Below are 17976 nucleotides of genomic sequence, written 5' to 3'. Positions count from 1 at the left end.
ATATAGGGTGTCAATGTCATGTGTCATCCAGTATAGAACAGACTGCAGGGTGAAATATAGGGTGTCAATGTCATGTGTCATCCAGTATAGAACAGACTGCAGGGTGAAATATAGGGTGTCAATGTCATGTGTCATCCAGTATAGAACAGACTGCAGGGTGAATTATAGGGTGTCAATGTCATGTGTCATCCAGTATAGAACAGACTGCAGGGTGAATTATAGGGTGTCAATGTCATGTGTCATCCAGTATAGAACAGACTGCAGGGTGAAATATAGGGTGTCAATGTCATGTGTCATCCAGTATAGAACAGACTGCAGGGTGAATTATAGGGTGTCAATGTCATGTGTCATCCAGTATAGAACAGACTGCAGGGTGAAATATAGGGTGTCAATGTCATGTGTCATCCAGTATAGAACAGACTGCAGGGTGAATTATAGGGTGTCAATGTCATGTGTCATCCAGTATAGAACAGACTGCAGGGTGAATTATAGGGTGTCAATGTCATGTGTCATCCAGTATAGAACAGACTGCAGGGTGAAATATAGGCCGTTATTTGCTTGTTTGTGGCCCGCCTGTTAGCTTGCATTATTCTTGCCATTCTCCTTCGACCTCTCATCAACGAGCGGTTTTCGCCCACAGGACTGCCGCTGACTGGATGTTTTGTTTGTCGCACCATTCTCTGTAAACCCTAAACACTGTCGTGCGTCAAAGCCCAGGAGGCTGTCCGTTTCTGAGATACTGGAACCGGCGCGCGCCTGGCACCGAAGATCACTCCACGCTCAAAGTCGCGTAGGTCACTTGTTTTGCCCATTCTAACATTCAGTAGAACAGTAACTGAATGCCTTGATGCCTGTCTGCCTGCTTTATATAGCAAGCCATGGCCACGTGACTCACTGTCTGTAGGAGCAAACCATTTTCGTGAACAGGGTGGTGTACCTAATAAACTGGCCACTGAGTGTATCTCTCTCTATTATGCGTCGGAATACTTCGAAACAGATTTCCAAAATGTTAATCAATTGGAGCTGATTTGCTGGTGTTTTCACCATTTTTTAATGTCCAACAATAAAACATTTAAATAAAAATAAGTTGTATTTTGTTTTTGCTCAGAAAACTTGGGGGGCCAAATAATTGGCGCCAGTTGGGGAAACCTGGTATAGGGTGTAGGGTTTACCTTAGTAAGAGAGGCCATGGCCAGCAGAGAGTACTGTGTGATGGGGTGATCCTTCAGGTCCGGGGCAGTAAGAAGAGGCTCCACATTACACACCTCTCCCTTAGAGCCACTGAACAGACAACGAGACTCACATGTACGCATCCCCATCAACCTCCTACACACACAGAGAGAGGGAGGAGGGGGGAAAGAGAGAGCCAGAGACAGAGAGAGAGGAAGGGGGAGAGAGAGAGCAGAAAGAGAGGAGGGAGGAGGGGGGAGAGAGAGAGCCAGAGACAGAGAGAGAGGAAGGGGGAGAGAGAGAGCAGAAAGAGAGGAGGGAGGAGGGGGGAGAGAGAGAGCCAGAGAGAGAGGAGGGAGGAGGGGGGAGAGAGAGAGACAGAGAGAGAGGAGGGAGGAGGGGGGAGAGAGCCAGAGACAGAGAGAGAGGAGGGAGGAGGGGGGAGAGAGCCAGAGACAGAGAGAGAGGAGGGAGGAGGGGAGGGAGAGAAAGAGCCAGAGACAGAGAGAGAGGGGGGGGAGGGGGGGGGAGAGAGAGAGCCAGAGACAGAGAGAGAGAGGAGGGAGGAGGGGGGAGAGAGCCAGAAAGAGAGGGAGGAGGGGGGAGAGAGAGAGCCAGAGACAGAGAGAGAGGAGGGAGGAGGGAGGAGGGGGGAAGAGAGAGAGCCAGAAAGAGGAGAGAGGACAAAACTGAAACTGATAGGTCAAAACAGCAGAATGGATGAGTCCCAAATGGCACCCTATGGGCCCTGACCAGAAGTAGTGCACTTTATATGGAATAGGGTGCCATTTGGCACACACTCTTAGAGAAGCTAGAAAACCAAAACAGTACCTCTCCCACTTTTTCCATTAATCTGACCTGAGTAAGAGAGACAGTTTCATCTAATAATGCCTCTATAACAGAGCAGGGGTCATTCTGTCTCACTGTAATACCTCATTACAGACACAAACACATTCCCTGGGTGCGTTCCTAAATTCACTCTGGAGTGCCAGAGAGTGCTCAGAGTGTGCTCTGGGCGTTCGTATATTCACAGCGTTGTCAGATAGTCAGTTCGTACATTCAGAGTGTTTCGCTCTCGGAGCGTTCAGAGAGCACACTGGACGCTCTGGCCGAGGAGTTGGGTTGATCCGAGCGTTCTGAGCTCACAACGGCAGTCAAGCACCCAAGCTAACTGGCTAAAGTTAGCTAGCTTGCTAGCTACTTCCAGACATAAATTAGAGAACACCTCACTCTGACCGTTTTACTCACCCTAGCAGAGCTGGTTTGGCTGTTTTCATGTTCTCCAAAGCGTTGGTGACTGTAACTGTGCTGCTGGCCAACAATTTAATTACGCTTTTTTGCCGAACGTTTACTGACACAGGTCATATTCAACGGGCAGCTATTCTGCACACTGGCACACTCAGACGAGAGTGCTCTGAAGTCGGAGTAGATAGCCAGAGTGAATTTACGAACGCACCCCCTGTCTCACTGTAATGACTCATTCAAATAATGTCCCGTTAGACTGTTGTTCCAGATAGTGACGGGTGCTTGAATGTGTAAATAACAGGGAGATAATGTGAGGGTCAGAAATAAACCAACTACAGTCTAACGTATCTATGTGATATACATATGACTTCATATACGCCTTCAGAAAGTATTCACACCCCTTGACTTTCTCCACATGTTGTTGTGTTACAGCCTGAATTTAAAATGGATTCAATTGAGATTTTTTTTGCCACTGGCCTACACACAATACCCCATAATGAAATTTTTACAAATTCATTTAAAAAGAAAAGCTGAAATGTCTTGAGTCAATAAGTATTCAACCTACAGTGGGGGAAAAAGTATTTAGTCAGCCACCAATTGTGCAAGTTCTCCCACTTAAAAAGATGAGAGAGGCCTGTAATTTTCATCATAGGTACACGTCAACTATGACAGACAAAATGAGAATTTTTTTCTCTCCAGAAAATCACATTGTAGGATTTTTAATGAATTTATTTGCAAATTATGGTGGAAAATAAGTATTTGGTCAATAACAAAAGTTTCTCAATACTTTGTTACATACCCTTTGTTGGCAATGACACAGGTCAAACATTTTCTGTAAGTCTTCACAAGGTTTTCACACACACTGTTGCTGGTATTTTGGCCCATTCCTCCATGCAGATCTCCTCTAGAGCAGTGATGTTTTGGGGCTGTCGCTGGGCAACACAGACTTTCAACTCCCTCCAAAGATTTTCTATGGGGTTGAGATCTGGAGACTGGCTAGGCCACTCCAGGACCTTGAAATGCTTCTTAAGAAGCCACTCCTTCGTTGCCCGGGCGGTGTGTTTGGGATCATTGTCATGCTGAAAGAACCAGCCACGTTTCATCTTCAATGCCCTTGCTGATGGAAGGTTTTCACTCAAAATCTCACGATACATGGCCCCATTCATTCTTTCCTTTACACGGATCAGTCGTCCTGGTCCCTTTGCAGAAAAACAGCCCCAAAGCATGATGTTTCCACCCCCATGCTTCACAGTAGGTATGGTGTTCTTTGGATGCAACTCAGCATTCTTTGTCCTCCAAACACGACGAGTTGAGTTTTTACCAAAAAGTTATATTTTGGTTTCATCTGACCATATGACATTCTCCCAATCCTCTTCTGGATCATCCAAATGCACTCTAGCAAACTTCAGACGGGCCTGGACATGTACTGGCTTAAGCAGGGGGACACGTCTGGCACTGCAGGATTTGAGTCCCTGGCGGCGTAGTGTGTTACTGATGGTAGGCTTTGTTACTTTGGTCCCAGCTCTCTGCTGGTCATTCACTAGGTCCCCCCGTGTGGTTCTGGGATTTTTGCTCACCGTTCTTGTGATCATTTTGACCCCACGGGGTGAGATCTTGCGTGGAGCCCCAGATCGAGGGAGATTATCAGTGGTCTTGTATGTCTTCCATTTCCTAATAATTGCTCCCACAGTTGATTTCTTCAAACCAAGCTGCTTACCTATTGCAGATTCAGTCTTCCCAGCCTGGTGCAGGTCTACAATTTTGTTTCTGGTGTCCTTTGACAGCTCTTTGGTCTTGGCCATAGTGGAGTTTGGAGTGTGACTGTTTGAGGTTGTGGACAGGTGTCTTTTATACTGATAACAAGTTCAAACAGGTGCCATTAATACAGGTAACGAGTGGAGGACAGAGGAGCCTCTTAAAGAAGAAGTTACAGGTCTGTGAGAGCCAGAAATCTTGCTTGTTTGTAGGTGACCAAATACTTATTTTCCACCATAATTTGCAAATAAATTCATAAAAAATCCTACAATGTGATTTTCTGGAGAAACAAATTCTCTATTTGTCTGTCATAGTTGACGTGTACCTATGATGAAAATTACAGGCCTCTCTCATCTTTTTATGTGGGAGAACTTGCACAATTGGTGGCTGACTAAATACTTTTTTCCCCCCACTGTATATCTGCAATATTAAGCTGATCTACCCCCAAAGTAGAATATATATATTTATATATATATTTAAAAAAATAAAATAAAGTAAAGTAAAATGTCTTAATAAGTTGCATGGACTCTGTGTGCAATAGTGTTTACCATGATTTTTGAATGACTACCTCATCTCTGTAACCCACACATACAATTATCTGTAAGGTCCCTCAGTCAAGCAGTGAATTTCAAACACAGATTCAACCACAAAGACTAGGGAGGCTTTCCAATGCCTCGCAAAGAAGGGCACCTATTGGTAGATGGATCAAAATAAAAAAAGCAGACATTAAATATCCCTTTGAGCATGGTGAAGTTATTAATTACACTTTGGATGGTGTCACTACAAAGATAAAGGCATCCTTCCTAACTCAGTTGCCGGAGAGGAAGGAAACCGCTCACGGACTTCACCATGAGGCCAATGGTGACTTTAAAACAGTTAAGAGTTTAATGGCTGTGATAGGAGAAAACTGAGGATGGATCGACAACATCGTAGTTACTCCACAATATTAACCTAATTGAGTGAAAAGAAGGAAGCCTGTACAGAATAAAATTATTACAAAACATGCATCCTGTTTGCAACAAGGCACTAAAGTAATACTGCAAAAAAAAATACAACACATTACTGAGTACAACTCTCTATATTTTCAAGCATAGTGGTGGCTGCATCATGTTATGGGTATGCTTGTAATCGTTAAGGACTGGGGAGGTTTTCAGGATAAAAAGTAAACGGAATGGAGCTAAGCACAGGCAAAATCCTAGAAGAAAACCTGGTTCAGTCTGCTTTCCACCAGACACTGGGAGATTAATTCCATCCGCAACCGTCTGACTATATGTGATAAAGTGAAAATCTAAGGCCCACACCCGACCCTAACCTGCTGTACTGTTCCCTTTTTTTTCTCTTGAACATTTATTGAACAATTACGTTTTCTTCAACATTTAGGCTATTCATTTATTTACTGAATATTTAGGCCTATTGAACAGTAGACTATGTGATGATGCAAGCTCTCTACTGCTCTTTCATCACGTCGAACCACCATTCTCCATTCCGCCAAGTAGCCTAGAAACATTTCCATTTCTATAAACTGCATTACTGCCGTTGCATTAAACTTATGAGTGCACCATTCGTTTATGCTATTAGAGGTAACACAAAATTCAGGACTATTTCATTTGTTTATAAAAGAAAGTGCTTTATTTTATGAGTTTCATCACAGTAGGCTGATAGCTACCTGAGTTTCATCATAGTAGGCTGATAGCTACATGAGTTACATCACAGTAGGCTGATAGCTACCTGAGTTTCATCATAGTAGGCTGATAGCTACCTGAGTTTCATCATAGTAGGCTGATAGCTACCTGAGTTTCATCATAGTAGGCTGATAGCTACCTGAGTTTCATCACAGTAGGCTGATAGGCTACCTGAGTTTCATCACAGTAGGCTGATAGGCTACCTGAGTTTCATCATAGTAGGCTGATAGGCTACCTGAGTTTCATCACAGTAGGCTGATAGGCTACCTGAGTTTCATCACAGTAGGCTGATAGCTACCTGAGTTTCATCATAGTAGGCTGATAGCTACCTGAGTTTCATCATAGTAGGCTGATAGCTACCTGAGTTTCATCATAGTAGGCTGATAGCTACCTGAGTTTCATCATAGTAGGCTGATAGCTACCTGAGTTTCATCATAGTAGGCTGATAGCTACCTGAGTTTCATCATAGTAGGCTGATAGGCTACCTGAGTTTCATCATAGTAGGCTGATAGGCTACCTGAGTTTCATCATAGTAGGCTGATAGGCTACCTGAGTTTCATCACAGTAGGCTGATAGCTACCTGAGTTTCATCATAGTAGGCTGATAGGCTACCTGAGTTTCATCACAGTAGGCTGATAGGCTACCTGAGTTTCATCATAGTAGGCTGATAGCTACCTGAGTTTCATCACAGTAGGCTGATAGCTACCTGAGTTTCATCATAGTAGGCTGATAGCTACCTGTTGATTTGAGAGCTTTGTTGGTGTCGGGCGTGCAGTGTTGCCACACCTCTCTGTAGGCTATTTCAATCATTGCATTGGTCAGTACCGTTTGGGATTCATACTAGATTGCATTGGTCAGTACCGTTTCAGATTCATACTAGATTGCATTGGTCAGTACCGTTTGGGATTCATACTAGATTGCATTGGTCAGTACCGTTTGGGATTCATACTAGATTGACAATTATCCATTGTTTTGCTTAACCAGTACAACTGTAGCAATTATGGTTTAAGTTTATTGTGGCGACGTCTGTCTATTTGATTTACTTTTAGTGTCTATAACGATGATCTATCCATATATCCGCTTAAAGTGTGCATTGGTATGGTTTCTCTCCAATTGGGTGTGCCGGGGTATTTTGGGTATATAAGCCCGTTCTTTACCTTTATCAAGAGAACTGCTGTGAAGGTAACATGTGTTGCTAAATTCTCTAAACAAATTCTCAGTTGCGTTTTCTTGGCCTGTTATAGTCTGTTATAGTCTGGGCCTGTTATAGTCTGGGCCTGTTATAGTCTGTTATAGTCTGGTCCTGTTATAGTCTGGGCCTGTTATAGTCTGGGCCTGTTATAGTCTGGGCCTGTTATAGTCTGTTATAGTCTGGGCCTGTTATAGTCTGTTATAGTCTGGTCCTGTTATAGTCTGGGCCTGTTATAGTCTGGGCCTGTTATAGTCTGGGCCTGTTATAGTCTGTTATAGTCTGGGCCTGTTATAGTCTGTTATAGTCTGGTCCTGTTATAGTCTGGGCCTGTTATAGTCTGGGCCTGTTATAGTCTGGGCCTGTTATAGTCTGGGCCTGTTATAGTCTGTTATAGTCTGGGCCTGTTATAGTCTGGGCCTGTTATAGTCTGTTATAGTCTGGGCCTGTTATAGCCTGTTATAGTCTGGGCCTGTTATAGTCTGGGCCTGTTATAGTCTGTTATAGTCTGGGCCTGTTATAGTCTGGGCCTGTTATAATCTGTTATAGTCTGGTCCTGTTATAGTCTGTTATAGTCTGGGCCTGTTATAGTCTGTTATAGTCTGGGCCTGTTATAATCTGTTATAGTCTGGGCCTGTTATAATCTGGGCCTGTTATAATCTGTTATAGTCTGGGCCTGTTATAATCTGTTATAGTCTGGGCCTGTTATAATCTGTTATAGTCTGGGCCTGTTATAGTCTGGGCCTGTTATAATCTGGGCCTGTTATAGTCTGTTATAGTCTGGGCCTGTTATAGTCTGTTATAGTCTGGGCCTGTTATTGTCTGGGCCTGTTATAGTCTGTTATAGTCTGGGCCTGTTATAGTCTGGGCCTGTTATAGTCTGGGCCTGTTATAGTCTGGGCCTGTTCTAATCTGTTATAGTCTGGGCCTGTTATAATCTGTTATAGTCTGGGCCTGTTATAGTCTGGGCCTGTTCTAATCTGTTATAGTCTGGGCCTGTTATAATCTGTTATAGTCTGAGTCTGTTATAGTCTTGATGTGTTTTGCATTATGTAGCCGTTTGGTTTCTACTGCGTGTTATTATTATTGTTTTAACATTTTGTCCTTTTTGTCGACTGCAACAGGCTTTCAGAACGTCAGGTTGGCATCAATTTCAACCCATTGGTTTAAATATCCACCTGTACTAAGTTCACCAGAGTGCAGTTGTAAATAAAACCTTTATTTAGTTTTATTGTATTTGGTGCGTGTATAGTTAGGCCCTAAAGCTTAGGCTTATGCACTAATGCCAGATAAACATCATGAAAGAAAACACTCAATGTAGCCTATAGATACGCTAAATAATTATACATTAATGGATGTTTTTAGGCATTGTTTTTCCCTTTATTCAACCCACACGGTATCCACGGGGACCGCAGGTTTTGGGGTCAACCTGCCCATCACTACTACTGACTGCTGTGGCAACGTCTGCAGAGCAACACTGCCCCCTGTCAGTCACTGCAGGTAGCTTCACACACAATCTCTGAGGAGACAGATGGGTATTACCTGAAAGCCAGCTCAAACACTGAGCCACCACTGTCGTTGCACACTGCCAGCGTAGGGTCATCAGTGAACTGAGAGAGGGGGGGGGGGGGGGAATAAAGGAGTTAAATAGAGACAGTCTGAGCAGAAGACACATTTCAATTCAAGTTCAAATTTACTGACTGACTACCTTGACATGCAAGATAGCGGTGCCGGGTGGGTGGGCGTCGGTAATGGTTCGCAGAAGCTTCCCATTGGCCAGATCCCACATGGTGATCTGTCCCTTGGCGAAGCCACAGAGAAGGCGGGTGCAGTCGTGGTTGATGCTGAGGGCGGAGACTGCTCCATACTCCGCCCCTGTCGCCGTGCTGCCCAAGCACAGACGGAGAGCCTGGTTCAGATCTGAAATAAACCGCATTACCCATCAGGCAATGCACTGTGGAGCAAAGCACTATGGGAGAGGCCACTCTTAACTCGTGTACCCTTATAGAACAACAGCAGTGACACTGGGACAGTCAGTCTTTATAAAAGATGGAGATTAGTCCAAACACATTTTCTGCTCAAAAGCATAAATCAAACCAAAAACATGCTCCACACAGTAATGAATGACAATCACACTAAATACAAGAACACAACCAGCCGGATGAATGACACATAGACAAACAACCTTATTCAAAAAACATTTGGAGAAATGAAATAGCAAGTGCAGAGAATATGATAACATGCCGATGCTGAGCAAGACCGAGGTCTACAATATGGCTGGAGAGAGAGAGAGAGAGAGAGAGAGAGAGAGAGAGAGAGAGAGACAGAAACAGAGAGAGAGAGAGAGAGAGAGAGAGAGAGAGAGAGAGAGAGAGAGCGCTATTGGCGGAATGTACCTTTTCCTTTCCATTCAGAGAAGCCCAGACAGACAGAGAGACAACAACCAACTAAGTATCTAACAGTCTTCAGTTGAATTCATAGTTCACACAGCCTCAAATTAGTTACTTAGTTACTACCTTGTCCTTAACCATGCATTGCACTGGCTCATGTCAATGATTATATGACTGTAGTCCTAATCAATGATATGTTAAGGACTTACCAAACACTAGAGCCAGGCCATGAGACGTTCCCACTACGATCACACCGGACACAGTCTAGAAACAGAGAGAAGACATTTAACTAGAGAAGAGAACCAGTCTAGAAACAGAGAGAAGACATTTAACTAGAGAAGAGAACCAGTCTAGAAACAGAGAGAAGACATTTAACTAGAGAAGAGGACCAGTCTAGAAACAGAGAGAAGACATTTAACTAGAGAAGAGGACCAGTCTAGAAACAGAGAGAAGACATTTAACTAGAGAAGAGAACCAGTCTAGAAACAGAGAGAAGACATTTAACTAGAGAAGAGAACCAGTCTAGAAACAGAGAGAAGACATTTAACTAGAGAAGAGAACCAGTCTAGAAACAGAGAGAAGACATTTAACTAGAGAAGAGGACCAGTCTAGAAACAGAGAGAAGACATTTAACTGGAGAAGAGAACCAGTCTAGAAACAGAGAGAAGACATTTAACTAGAGAAGAGGACCAGTCTAGAAACAGAGAGAAGACATTTAACTGGAGAAGAGAACCAGTCTAGAAACAGAGAGAAGACATTTAACTAGAGAAGAGAACCAGTCTAGAAACAGAGAGAAGACATTTAACTAGAGAAGAGAACCAGTCTAGAAACAGAGAGAAGACATTTAACTGGAGAAGAGGACCAGTCTAGAAACAGAGAGAAGACATTTAACTAGAGAAGAGAACCAGTCTAGAAACAGAGAGAAGACATTTAACTAGAGAAGAGGACCAGTCTAGAAACAGAGAGAAGACATTTAACTAGAGAAGAGAACCAGTCTAGAAACAGAGAGAAGACATTTAACTAGAGAAGAGAACCAGTCTAGAAACAGAGAGAATACATTTAACTAGAGAAGAGAACCAGTCTAGAAACAGAGAGAAGACATTTAACTAGAGAAGAGAACCAGTCTAGAAACAGAGAGAAGACATTTAACTAGAGAAGAGAACCAGTCTAGAAACAGAGAGAATACATTTAACTAGAGAAGAGAACCAGTCTAGAAACAGAGAGAATACATTTAACTAGAGAAGAGAACCAGTCTAGAAACAGAGAGAAGACATTTAACTGGAGAAGAGAACCAGTCTAGAAACAGAGAGAAGACATTTAACTAGAGAAGAGAACCAGTCTAGAAACAGAGAGAAGACATTTAACTAGAGAAGAGGACCAGTCTAGAAACAGAGAGAATACATTTAACTAGAGAAGAGAACCAGTCTAGAAACAGAGAGAATACATTTAACTAGAGAAGAGAACCAGTCTAGAAACAGAGAGAAGACATTTAACTGGAGAAGAGAACCAGTCTAGAAACAGAGAGAAGACATTTAACTAGAGAAGAGAACCAGTCTAGAAACAGAGAGAAGACATTTAACTAGAGAAGAGAACCAGTCTAGAAACAGAGAGAAGACATTTAACTGGAGAAGAGAACCAGTCTAGAAACAGAGAGAAGACATTTAACTAGAGAAGAGAACCAGTCTAGAAACAGAGAGAAGACATTTAACTAGAGAAGAGGACCAGTCTAGAAACAGAGAGAAGACATTTAACTAGAGAAGAGAACCAGTCTAGAAACAGAGAGAAGACATTTAACTAGAGAAGAGGACCAGTCTAGAAACAGAGAGAAGACATTTAACTAGAGAAGAGAACCAGTCTAGAAACAGAGAGAATACATTTAACTAGAGAAGAGAACCAGTCTAGAAACAGAGAGAAGACATTTAACTAGAGAAGAGAACCAGTCTAGAAACAGAGAGAAGACATTTAACTAGAGAAGAGAACCAGTCTAGAAACAGAGAGAAGACATTTAACTAGAGAAGAGAACCAGTCTAGAAACAGAGAGAAGACATTTAACTAGAGAAGAGAACCAGTCTAGAAACAGAGAGAAGACATTTAACTAGAGAAGAGAACCAGTCTAGAAACAGAGAGAAGACATTTAACTAGAGAAGAGAACCAGTCTAGAAACAGAGAGAATACATTTAACCAGAGAAGAGAACCAGTCTAGAAACAGAGAGAAGACATTTAACTAGAGAAGAGAACCAGTCTAGAAACAGAGAGAAGACATTTAACTAGAGAAGAGAACCAGTCTAGAAACAGAGAGAAGACATTTAACTAGAGAAGAGAACCAGTCTAGAAACAGAGAGAAGACATTTAACTAGAGAAGAGAACCAGTCTAGAAACAGAGAGAATACATTTAACTAGAGAAGAGAACCAGTCTAGAAACAGAGAGAAGACATTTAACTAGAGAAGAGAACCAGTCTAGAAACAGAGAGAATACATTTAACTAGAGAAGAGAACCAGTCTAGAAACAGAGAGAAGACATTTAACTAGAGAAGAGAACCAGTCTAGAAAGGGTCAAAGGAGCACCACTACAGCATAGTATGTGATGATTATACTTACTACTGCAGTTGGTAATCCAGCATCTACTTTGTCCTGAAGAACAACGGAGGAAAAAGTACATTTCAGTGAGGCATGACAAAACGTTAAAATTGAAAGCTGTGTGTGTGTGGTGGGTGTTACTCACGGCGGCTGAGACTATCTGAGCAGAGATGCCTTTCAGGATGCTGTGTCGGAGCACAGAGCCATGGACTGTAGCGTTGAGCTCCACTGTCTTCCTCTTCCTACACACACACACACACACACACACACACACACACACACACACACACACACACACACACACACACACACACACACACGAGGGGAGACTGTTAAGTTTGAATCTCAGGTTTGACCACAAATGTCAGAGTTAACTGTACCCATAATGCATAACGCATAATGTAACCTGCTCAATACAGCACATCAAAGAAGGGTCTCAAAACATGACCTAGGTATGAACAACATACCGCAGTGGACAGACCTAACAGAGAAGGTTGAAAAGGAAATGATAAGCTGCCTGCATCAAACCTGTGAGTGAAAGTCTGTATCCTCTCACCGTCCGAGGGGTGTGTGTGTGTGTGTGTATTTCTGTTTAACTATCCTTGTGGGTACCATAAGTCCTCACAAGGATAGTAAAACAAGGGAAATTCTGACAAGTGAGGACATTTTGCCGGTCCCCATAAGGAAAAACGCTATTTTAGGCTTAGGGGTTAGGTTTAGGGTTACAATTAGGGTTAGGGGTTACAGTTATGAGTTAGTTTAAGGGTTAAGGTTAGATTTAGTGTTAGGGAAAATAGGATTTTGGATTGGGAATCAATTCTTTGGTCCCCACAAGGATAGCAAAACAAAATGGTGTGTGTGTACACATTTTACCATACTTGTGAGTACCAGAAGTCCTCACAATAATAGTAAACCAACTAAAATTCAGAGAAGTGAGGACATTTTGCCAGTCCTCACTTGTAAAAAGGGTATTTTAGGCCAAAAGGTTAGGTTTAGGGTTAGAATTAGGGGTTAGGTTTAGGGTTAGGAGTTAGGGTTAGGTTTAGGAAAATATAATTTTCAATGGGAATCAATTGTTGGTCCCAAAAAAGTCCTTACAAGTATAGTAAGACATAGCTGAGTTTGTGTGTGTGTGTATAGGCTACCGTTTGAGATGTGTGCGGTCTCCGCTGTCGGAGCTGGCCAGTGAGGAGGTCTCACAGGAGTGGGCATCGATGTTCTCTGTGTTCAGAAGACACGTGTCCTCCAGGATGAAGGGCTCATCCTCATCCTCAGGCTGAAACAGGAGACAGAAGAATCACAACTGTTAGCCCAGGTATGGATGTAGGGCTACCCCACTGTTTTGACTTCTTACAGAACATTGTATTGTTCTGTAAGAAGTCAAGGACCAAGAAGCTGTCCGATTCCTGCAGTCTTTGAAATGGAATAGGTATAGTTATTGAAAGATGAGAGCCAGTTACCTCATTCAGGATGCTCTCCAGGGTAGGAGGGGTGTCCACTTGGGGAATGTCAAACTCTTTATCATCGATCTGAGAAGAATAGATAAGGAAGGAATATGTGTTCGGCACAATGAAGTCTATAGAGCTAAGTGGTCGTTCTAGCCATAGATGTGTTATTCAATTACTATTAGTATTCTACCAAATGCTATGGTTCTATCGATCTTTGATCCGACATTAAACGTATAACTTAGCAGAGACATGGCAGTGTTAGGCTAAAGAAAGGACAACGAAGTAGCCCACTAGCACGCTATACATTTGACAACCAGCAAAATAAGACTAATGCTAGCTAAAGCTTAAATTGCACAAATAAACTATCACCTTGAGTGCATCTATTGAAAAAAAAATAGCTAGGTTTAGCCAGCTGGCTAATCGCTTCCACCTCCACCAAGGCTATCAAGGAAACAACCAAAAACAGTTGAGAAACGGCCATGCGCGCGACAGTCGCACTCACCGTATCTATTTCCATTAAATTGAGCTGGGATGACGCAGAAACCAAACTGCGTGTATCTGGTGATTCTGACATTGTAAGAGGTCAAATATATTAATCTACATACACAACAAAATAATAGCTAGCGGTATCACATCTCTCAGATTCTGCTCTTCCTTGTTGTACCGGAAGAATGGTGTCTCACGTGCTACGTCACGACTCAATGGGTGTATTCAGTGTTCCGAACGTTTGGCAAGGTTGGGAAACATTTCGTCTTGAGCGAAGAATACCAACAAAAAGTGTGCATTTTTTGTAATACTTCACATTTTTTTTTGAGTGAAATCAATGAGTTCAGTATTGCCAGCTACCCTCCCTATCTCTATTTTCCAGATATGTTTCGCTCTCTCTGGTATTCCAGGAGTCCTCGACCCGTATTCATCATCTCAGAGTAGGAGTGCTGATCTGGGATCAGGTCCCCCCTGTCCATACAATCTGTTCATTATGCTCTAAAAGGCAAAACTGATCCTCGATCAGCATTCCGAATCTGATCAGTCAAGGATAGGCAGAGCACACTTCCTTCTACTCCACAGGGAGATACGGGGTCTATTTTAGGAATAAAATGTATGCACGTTATATTCACCTTGTTATATATTCACCTTGCTTCAGATGCTTGGAACAGGTTTATGTGTGCGGTGGAGGGATGAAGATTCTGATTAATGTAATTGCAACTTCTAACCAGCAGGGGGAGTCCAAAACACAGCCTACTTAGGCCTACTAACTACAACATGGTGTTGAAATGATCAAAAGTAGCTAAATGCTGCCTCCTTGTGTCCTATTTCAGAAATACAGGCGAAAGTGATGAGTGTGACCAATCTTTTGAGCCCGATCCCAAATTTAAAAAAGTCTGTGGTGTGAACAAGATTTTCTTGGATAAAATAAATCTTATCATCTTGAAAGGTTTAGAAGTATACAGTAAAATAATGACATAGTCATTGTTGTTGACAGGGTCGGGGAGTAACTGATTCCAAAACACTGTAATCCGTTATGTTACCAGCTAAAACATTGTGATGATATTACAGATACTTTTGAAAAACTAGATGATTACTTCTTGGATTACTTTTAAATTCAGAAAAGTATTTTTGCGAAAAAATACTTTGACAGCTTTCTGTTTTCTCAAGGACATTAAATTCAGCATTGAAAAAAGGAGCAAGTTTAAGTTTGTTCCACCGGAGCGAGTCTGACCACAAGTCAGAGACCACTATGATGACACACCAAATGCGTTTTCCCCAATTTCTAATGGGGAAATTATTCCAAAAGTATCTGAAAGTAATCAGATTACATTACTGAGTTTGGGTAATCCAAAAATGACGTTACTAATTACGGTGTTGGACAGGTGACTAGTAACTGTATCGGATTCCATTTAGAAAGTAACCTACCCAACCCTGATGAAGGTCTGATGACTGAATGCTCAGCCTAAATATATAGAAAATGGTGCATTGATCCTGAGTGTGAGGAGACTCCTTTTCATTTCTGTGTCTTGTGCACAAAACAATGTCAGGCCCCTGCTAATAATGTTGTGTTGTGACTCTAAATATCTAGAACAACTACATATAAGCCTAATCTTACGTATTTCCAAAACACTGATTTCAGAAAATATATTTTTGGTAGGGAAAGCAAAAATGCAAGTAAGCGTTTCGTTGGACGGTGTATACCATGTGTATCCTGTACATAAGACTAATAAAACTTGAAATTGAAAGGCTTTACTTGAAACATCTAATGAGGCTGTCACAGAGGTCAGTCAGGCACAGATACAAAAACGGATTTGGTCTGGTAGCCCGAAGCTATACTGGTACATCTCTGTTCCTCACAATCCTGGATGCAGGCCGGCTTTTGTGCTTTACTTTCACAGATCCAGCTTTAAGCTTCTTGTTCTTGCTGGTTTTCTCAGTATTTTGCACATCGGGCACAGACTCAGGATTCCGAACTGACTCTATGGGATGCTTTGGATCCATCACAGACCTCGAGGGATATATCTGTCTGGACAGGCTCTGTTTCGATAGAATGTGTGTCTGTGTCTGCATAGACTTCTGTCTGGACAGTTCTGGTGGTGAGAGCAGCACGCTGATCTTGTTGGACCCCAGGGTCGGCAGGTCGAAGCACCATCCACAGCACCAGCTGAATATGACAGCCAGAGTCAGGGTGATGACGATGGTGCAGAAGATGAAGACTACGAGAAAGCCACCAATGCTCCACATGTCGTGGAAGCCCTCATCGGACAGCTTGGAAAAGAGCCTCTCATAGAGGTAGGACCAGTCCTTGGAGATGTTTCTTGCCATGGCTGCCATCTTGGCTCTGGCTCCAGTGTCTTCATTCACCTGTACGGTCATTGAGGTCAATGTCAATTCTCTAATAACCATATCATTCTGTAAAACATAAATTACACTTACCTCTTGATCAGCAGCTATTAGTCTGATAGAGAAGAACACAGTTCTTCTATGCTATGTGAAGATTCTGCACTGCTACATCATTGATGTCCATTTCAGATCCACTTTATCTGTACTCAATCACAAATAATAAGAAGATATAGTTGCATCTGTACTCATTCACAAATAATAATAATATATAGTTGCATAGACATGTAATCTTTGAATGAACAGTGTTTCTTTATCATTTCCATCCAGAAAACGAATAACAGCTTCCATCATAACGCAGTCAAGTGACACTGTCAGTGCTAATGAACAAACTGGACAAGGATGACCCCAGCTACTAGCCAGCTAGCTTTAGCTAGCTCGTTACCTACTACTGTCAAGTTGAAATAATTGAGCCATGACGAAGTGTGTTAACTTAGTAAACTTTCATTATCATAAAATTCCTTAATGAGAGCGTTACTTCAACTTACCAAAAATGTTAGTAGGACGTTGGCAAACTATTTGGCTTTTATTTGAACGGGAGGATCAGTGGTCACGTCGGAAATTATTGGTAACCATGGTAACATCATCATCAACGTTTGCCATGTGTTACATTACATTGTTGCAAGCCAAGTGCCTAGGAATTCTATGTAGAAAACATGTATCTTTTTCCTGTAGGCTAATGTTAGCTAGCCTACTTTATAACTATTCTTTGAGTTTCTTTTAAATATGCATGAGGAAATTAGAGATAGTAGGCCTACAGGCTTGTGGTAGATATGTAGGGGAGAGCTAGTTAAATTGTTTTTCAAAAAGACTATCTGAAAAGTTATCCAATATTTTATTGCTTTAGCCTAAGCTCATATTCAGTTGCCTCAAGGTAAAGGAATACAGGAAAACTTGGTACTGTAATTATGGTTGCTGCTTAAACAATTATAATGCTTTTCACAAGTAAAGAGGCCTGATCACTGTATCATTCATGTGCTCTTCTTCAACCAACCCTGGTCATTAGGCCCTGGCTGCAAGCTAGTGTTTCATGCTAGACGCTGTGATACCAGCAACACTAATTGGCAGAGATGGAATTCCTCAGGGGCCTGATTCATCTCCTAGTTCCCAGCACGGAGAGAGGCTTATGTAGGGGTCATACAAACGGGTGCTGTGTGCACACACGCACAGATGCAGGCACAGGCACACACACACACACACACACACACACACACATGCATGGGCACACATTCATGCACACACACACACACACACACACAGTCAAAATGCTACGGTACTACTGTTGTATTGTACTGCATCAATTTCCTTCACATAGGCCTCTAAGTACAGTGCAGTACAGTATGGTCTGGGTCATCCAGGATCTTGTGCCTGCCAGCCTGTCACTTTTCTAGGCTTAAGCCCCACTGTAAAACAAAGACGTGTGTGTGTGTGTGTGTGTGTGTGCGTGCGTGCGTGCGTGCGTGCGTGCGTGCGTGCGTGTGTGTGTGTGTGTGTGTGTGTGTGTGTGTGTGTGTGTGTGTGTGTGTGTGATTTAGCAGGGGATATGTAGGAAATATGGGATAATCCCCTTTTTAAGAGAACTTTCCTGGAGAATGTGATGTGATGTGTTTCTTTCTCTAAAGCCCCAATGG

The 17976-nt window shown here is 42.4% G+C and overlaps 1 protein-coding gene across 1 annotated transcript in view; it reads right to left on the bottom strand.

Annotated features, from left to right (window-relative positions):
* LOC311109499 (vacuolar protein sorting-associated protein 8 homolog) overlaps positions 1-14132 on the bottom strand; it is a gene marked incomplete at its 3' end in the record, with an annotated part of 48388 nt that extends 34256 nt beyond the window's left edge. Inside the window, exons 1-9 of the mRNA XM_084152418.1 lie at positions 13959-14132; positions 13469-13537; positions 13154-13284; positions 12154-12250; positions 12030-12062; positions 9641-9695; positions 8750-8961; positions 8584-8651; positions 1173-1326 (exon numbers count right to left, since the gene is read on the bottom strand). Of these exons, the coding sequence (XP_084008544.1) occupies positions 1173-1326; positions 8584-8651; positions 8750-8961; positions 9641-9695; positions 12030-12062; positions 12154-12250; positions 13154-13284; positions 13469-13537; positions 13959-14030 (891 nt within the window). The 5' untranslated portion in view covers positions 14031-14132. The remainder of the gene's footprint in view (positions 1-1172; positions 1327-8583; positions 8652-8749; positions 8962-9640; positions 9696-12029; positions 12063-12153; positions 12251-13153; positions 13285-13468; positions 13538-13958) is intronic.
* Between the last annotated feature and the right edge of the window lie 3844 nt (positions 14133-17976).

Source organism: Coregonus lavaretus (assembly GCF_964263955.1).
Source record: "Coregonus lavaretus genome assembly, chromosome: 35".
Taxonomy (NCBI): Eukaryota; Metazoa; Chordata; class Actinopteri; order Salmoniformes; family Salmonidae; genus Coregonus; species Coregonus lavaretus.
This window is presented reverse-complemented; position numbering and strand designations above follow the sequence as displayed.